This window comes from Patiria miniata, unplaced genomic scaffold, assembly GCF_015706575.1.
Source record: "Patiria miniata isolate m_02_andy unplaced genomic scaffold, ASM1570657v1 HiC_scaffold_3, whole genome shotgun sequence".
Taxonomy (NCBI): Eukaryota; Metazoa; Echinodermata; class Asteroidea; order Valvatida; family Asterinidae; genus Patiria; species Patiria miniata.
Window position 1 is genome coordinate 17,457,446 of NW_024037069.1, and position 6,000 is coordinate 17,463,445.

General features: G+C 43.5%; 1 protein-coding gene across 1 annotated transcript; it reads right to left on the bottom strand.

Annotated features, from left to right (window-relative positions):
* Positions 1–4,549: 4,549 nt before the first annotated feature.
* LOC119738696 (protein trapped in endoderm-1-like) lies at positions 4,550–5,766 on the bottom strand. The gene has a single exon (XM_038213624.1). The coding sequence runs from the start codon at positions 5,692–5,694 to the stop codon at positions 4,567–4,569; it is 1,128 nt and encodes a 375-aa protein (XP_038069552.1). The 5' UTR covers positions 5,695–5,766; the 3' UTR covers positions 4,550–4,566.
* Between the last annotated feature and the right edge of the window lie 234 nt (positions 5,767–6,000).

The window sequence follows — 6,000 nt, forward strand, 5'->3', positions numbered from 1 at the left end:
ATTTATGAAGGTGCCTAGGTGGAGTGTTTTAAAACGTGTACAAAACATATAGGGAAAATGTGCATCTTTAATGTGAAGTAACGTAACACCTGATGACGTCACGATCACGAATTTCTTCAAGAACCATCTGTGGGTGATGGTCTAAGTGTGTACCAAGTGTAACGTCGATCGGATTTACGAAAGTGCCGAAATGGAGCGTTTTAATACATGTACAAACCCTATGGGGAAAAATGCATCTTTAATGTGACGTAACCTGACACTTGATGACGTCACGATCACGAATTTCGTCTAGAACCATCTGTGGGTGGTGGTCTAAGTATGAATTAAGTTTAAAGTCGATCGGATTTACGAAGATGCCAAACTGGAGTGTTTTAAAACGTGTACAAAACATATGGGGAAAAATGCATCTTTAATGTGATGTAACCTGACACCTGATGACGTCACGATCACAAATTTCTTCTAGGACCATCTGTGGGTGGTGGTCTAAGTATGTACCAAGTTTGAAATCAATCGGATTTTAAAAAGTGGCAAAGTGGAGTGGTAGAAGAAACGTGTGTTAAACCTATGGAGAAAAAGTCTGAAAAAGGAGGGGGGGTAAAAAAAAAAAAAAAAACTAGAAATGTGTTTGTGGACAAACACAAGCTGTTTCGGATATTCGAATTACTCTGTGCACGTGATGAACAATTAGTGACGTCACTAAAAATGTCATCTATAACAGCACATTATACGTACATGTCAAGTTATAACCAAATCGAACGTATAGGTCTGTAAATATAGGCCTATAAAGAACAAAATGCCCCTTTAAGGGACGTCACATGACATTTGATGATGACATCACATGAATTTTCATCTATAACCCATCTCGGCATTGGTACGATCACGAATTTCCTCTAGGATTATCTGTGGGTGGTAGTCTAAGTGTGTACCAGGTCTAACGTCGATCGCATAATTTACAAAAGTGCCAAAGTAGAGTGTTTTAAAACGTGTACAAACCCTAAGGGGAAAAATGCATCTTTAATGTGATGTAACCATACACCTGATGACGTCACGATCACGAATTTCTTCTAGGACCATCTGTGGGTGGTGGTCTAAGTATGTATCAAGTCTGAGGTCGATCGGATTTACGAAGGTGCCAAAGTGGAGTGTTTTAAAACGTGTACAAAACATATGGGGAAAAACGCATCTTAAATGTGACGTAACCCAACACCTGATGACGCCACGATCACAAATTTCTTCTTGGAACATCTGTGGGTGGTGGTCTAAGTGTGTACCAAGTATAAAGTCGATCAAATTTACGAAAGTGCCAAAAAGTGGAGCGTGTTAAAACGTGTACAAAACCTAAGGGGAAAATGTGCATCTTTAATGTGAAGTAACGTGACTCCTGATGACGTCACGATCACGAATTTCCTCTTGGACCATCTGTGGGTGATGGTCTAAGTGTGTACCAAGTGTAACGTCGATCAGATTTACGAAAGTGCCAAAAAGTGGAGCGTATTAAAACATGTACAAACCCTATGGGGAAAAATGCATCTTTAATGTGACGTAACCTGACTCTTGATGACGTCACGATCACGAATTTCTTCTAGGACCATCTGTGGGTGGTGGTCTAATTATGAATTAAGTTTAAAGTCGATCGGATTTTCGAAGATGCCAAACTGGAGTGTTTTAAAACGTGTACAAAACATATGGTGAAAAATGCATCTTTAATGTGACGTAACCTGACACCTGATGACGTCACGATCACAAATTTCTTCTAGGACCATCTGTGGGTGGTGGTCTAAGTATGTACCAAGTCTGATATCAATCGGATTTATAAAAGTGGCAAAGTGGACTGCCAGAAGAAACGTGTGTTAAACCTATGGAGAAAAAGTCTGAAAAAGGAGAAGAAAAAAAAAAAAAGAAAAAAGAAAAAAAAAAATCTTAACGAAAACAAGAGCTGTTTCGGTGTGTCACCGAAACAGCTAAAAAGAAAAAAAATTCGTAGAGAAACAAAGGCTTTTCCGCAACTTTGCGGAAAAGCCAATTAATGTCAACACAGTGTTCTTGAAAGCATGATATAAATCTGGACAGACCTACGCTTCTGCTCAAACTCCGCGGCTTCGCTTATTCTGCTCTTTTCTAGTTAACTGTTAATTCATTGTGTGACATAACGAAATATGTCATGAGACCCACCGGTCTCATCATTCTCCGATACTCTTCTGAAGCTTTTGTTTAGATTTTTAGGCTGGTTCCGGAGCGGCCAGCCTATCCGGTTCGTTAGTAAAAACGTCATATACACGCGCGCGCACCACTGATTACTAGCACCCATCAAAAGCGGATCCAGAACACAGGGTGTTTTTTTTGGGGGGGGGGGAGCCAAACAAAAATGTTGGTCCCCTGTTTATGCGATTTGGGATTAAAAATAATGAACGACTTGTGTCAGTATGTCTAAGCCCAGTCGTTTCCCTTAATTTTTAGAAATAGATCTTCTAAATCATTTACAAAAACATTTTGCTCTTTGGTTTTGTCATGTAGGCGGATGTGAATTATGGGATATCTTTCCATAGCTCATGTATGTTAGTCATGTATGTGCCCTCTGTTTAAATACACAAAAGACGCGCGCTGACAGAAGTGAATCGATAACTCTCCCGCAAAGGCTGCATAATGAGCAGTTTAATAAAGGTGAACAATTAACACCAATTGAATTGACAATAGAATGCATGTGAGTAATCACCTCTGATTAAAGGTTGTATTGCGCAGTGCATTGTAACGGATCTTATTAAGCTAAGGTACTGTTTGTATTTTAGGAAAAAAATTAAATCCTTTATAGAAAGTGTCGGACAGCGCGTGTTGAAAACTAAAAATCGCACACGCGGGATTCGAACCTCCGATTCTCCACTCGTGGGTGAGCAATTTAACCACTAGGCTATTTTACTAGTTACAGTTACGTTTGAGTTTAAACCTAGAACCATTTATTGTTTTCTTAAGATCGGGTCGTAGATAGTTTCAATTGTTGACGGGTTATTTTGCCCTTTCCGTTGTAGAGCGACGTTTTAGCTCGTCAATTATGGTTGCGTAACGTATTTTTGTGTGTTATTTAGACGGCGCCCATTTCCTCTTCGCTCTCGATCTTAAGCAAACTCCCCCTCCAATGCGGACATCAGTCGAGTGCTATGCTCCAATCTCATCTTAATAAGCTTCAGGTGCAACAGGCCCGGATGAAGTGTTTCGTAGATCCCTATAGGCACCAGTGTTCCGTAGGTCCTATACTGTGCACTAGGTGCCGGCACCAAATTCGTTTTGATGCTATAGAATTTGAATATTAAAAACGGTGAATTCGATTGATAAACGTTTTAAAATAGCCGGGTAAACCTATATCAAAGTACAAAGCACTGCCCATCTGCCCATCAAACGCGAGATGACAACATTGACCGGTTTAGCGGGGGACCGGGGGAGGGTATGTGTGGACGTGTCCCAACCATTTTGGCCGGGATTGTAGGTACGAAAATTCGGATGGTAATTAAAGGTCAAAATTCGTTTTTACCCAGCTCCAACTGATTACTCGTCAGTTTGTTTCTTCAACATTACTGTTTCTCGGGGGTGATTACGGTTAGAAATCATTTTGTAAAACACAATAGCAAGAGAAACGGCAACCCGTGTAAAATGCGCATAGAAGGGTCGCGGAGGGGTCCGGAAGCTCAAAGGCTAAATGGCCTGCATTCAGGCTCTGTTGACTCACTGACTGACTCCCCGTCGCTGACTGACTGACTTGCATTTGTGAATAAAACCACTACCTATTTTCACCCCGTTATCAGCATAGCTTATTCTACTATTTTTTTTATTAGCCATTCAAGATCAATCGAATATAATTTTGTGCAGTTTGGGATTATATTTTTACTAGCTTCAATCCCGGCCAAAATGGTTGGGACACTAGCCTCCCACTCCCCCGGTCAATGTTGTTCTCTCCAGCTGATGAGGCACACACCGCGGAATGAGAGACAACATTGAGCGGGGGCCGGGGGGGGGGGGGGGGGGAGGTGCATATGTTCCCCAACACCTATGTTCCCCAATACCGATGTTCCCCGAAATCCTTACCCTAAACACTAACCCTAACCCTATAACCCCAACCCTAATCCTAAGGATTTCGGGGAAAATAGGTATTGGGGACCATCGGGTAGGCCCCGCCGGGGTTGGGGGCCCAGCGAGATTTGACCAGGATTGTAGGCTTGCCGTTTACATGTATATAGTCTTATTTACAGGTGATCGTGCACATTTTCATCTAACTCATTTGGTGTTCATACCATAGACGTTAAATTTTACAATTGTTTTGGTTTGCCAGAGCCATGTCACGTTAACGTGGACTTAGCCTGAGAACATTTTTACCATACTAATTGTACGTTTCATATCTTAAGTGCTGACAAAAATACGTACGGTATAAGACATCTCCGTTGCATTGCAACTATCTCCGTTGCACTGCAACACAGATTGACCTTTTCTCAATGAACAAGTTTAACTTCTACCGACGAAGCCAACAGCTGGTCAAAATACAAGGGCTCATAATATACCCACGTTCATCCTCCGTTGTTACTACTTTCTCTGACGAGACAAGACAGATTTTAGCCAGTCAGATGGTTCGGGTATCTGCGAGTAGCGACAGCGAAGAATATTTCGAAGCACCAACTTGAACTGAGGATGCTTTGCCGTGTAGATGATGGGGTTTACACAGCTATTCAATATAGAGATGGTTGCCCCATAGAGAGCAAACTTACGACTACTTGGTACAGCCAGAGAGATGAAATAAGGGGACATCAACAAGAAGAAGATGAAGAACACCACGAAGAGATTCTTGGTGATAGCAAGTTGCTGACGGCTGATTGCTCGCCGGTTGCTTTTGGCAACGCTGTTGGTTGGCATCGCTGTTGACTCGCTTACGACGGTGAAACTGACGGTCGACTCGCCAACAGTTCCCCCATCAACATCCTGAGACGGGCTCCCCTGTTGGGCGCGCCTCCTCTTCTGCTTCCTGAAGTGACGTTTGAGATGGATGTAGAGTGCCGTGTAGGAGCTGATGATGATGAGCATGGGGACCGGGAACAGACCAAGAGATTGAGCCAGGTTGTACTCTTGGCCGCGGGGATGACCATCCTTGTCTGAACACGTGTTGTCCTGAGGATCGTAACCAAAGTCGCCAATGCCGATAATCGGCGGCAAGAAGAACACGATCGACGGCATAACCCAAGTCGCAGCGATCATGGCGGAGACTTTTCTCGGAGAGTACCAACGACTGTATGTTTCAGTTTTCTGAGTGACCAGCATGAAGCGATTGAAGGCTATCACCGCCAATGAGTAAAGGCTTGCACCAAGGCCGGTGTAAAACTGCACAGCCGCGATGTAGCATGGGACCTCTGTAGCTAACGGCCAGGACCCATGGCTCAGTATGGCGACGGCCTGCCACGGGTAAGACAAACTTGTCCAGAAATCGGCCAGGCTGAGGTTGACCACGAATGCGTTGGTCACCGTGCGGAGTTTCTTGGACAGGACGACCGACCAGATCACCAGGCTGTTCCCAATGAGACCAAGGACCGCAGCTAAGATCCATACGCAGGCCACGCCGATGCGGGCATTGTACGGGTAGAGAGATGGGCTAGGAGTAGCCGGTTCCATAGTGGTGACGTTCATGATGGACGATGTGTTATTCATACTCATCAAAGCCATGATTGAATTGTTGAGATCTGAACTGATAGTCAGCGAGAGCAGCTTTCTAATTCATGTATGCCGGAGATACATGTGCACCACGCAAAAGGCAATACGTTTATGAGTAGCAATGTTAGCGCCTCATCTTTTTTAATACCAAAAACCGTCTGAAGGCGGGTATTGTGTGAAATGTGGACTCTGTGAAATACGGACTCATTGACTGTATTGCGCATGCCTTATAGTGAGCATGATTAGGACAGTGACATGATACAGTACCTATTGCTAGATTTAACGGGGGCCAAATTTCATATGACACCAGTTCATACT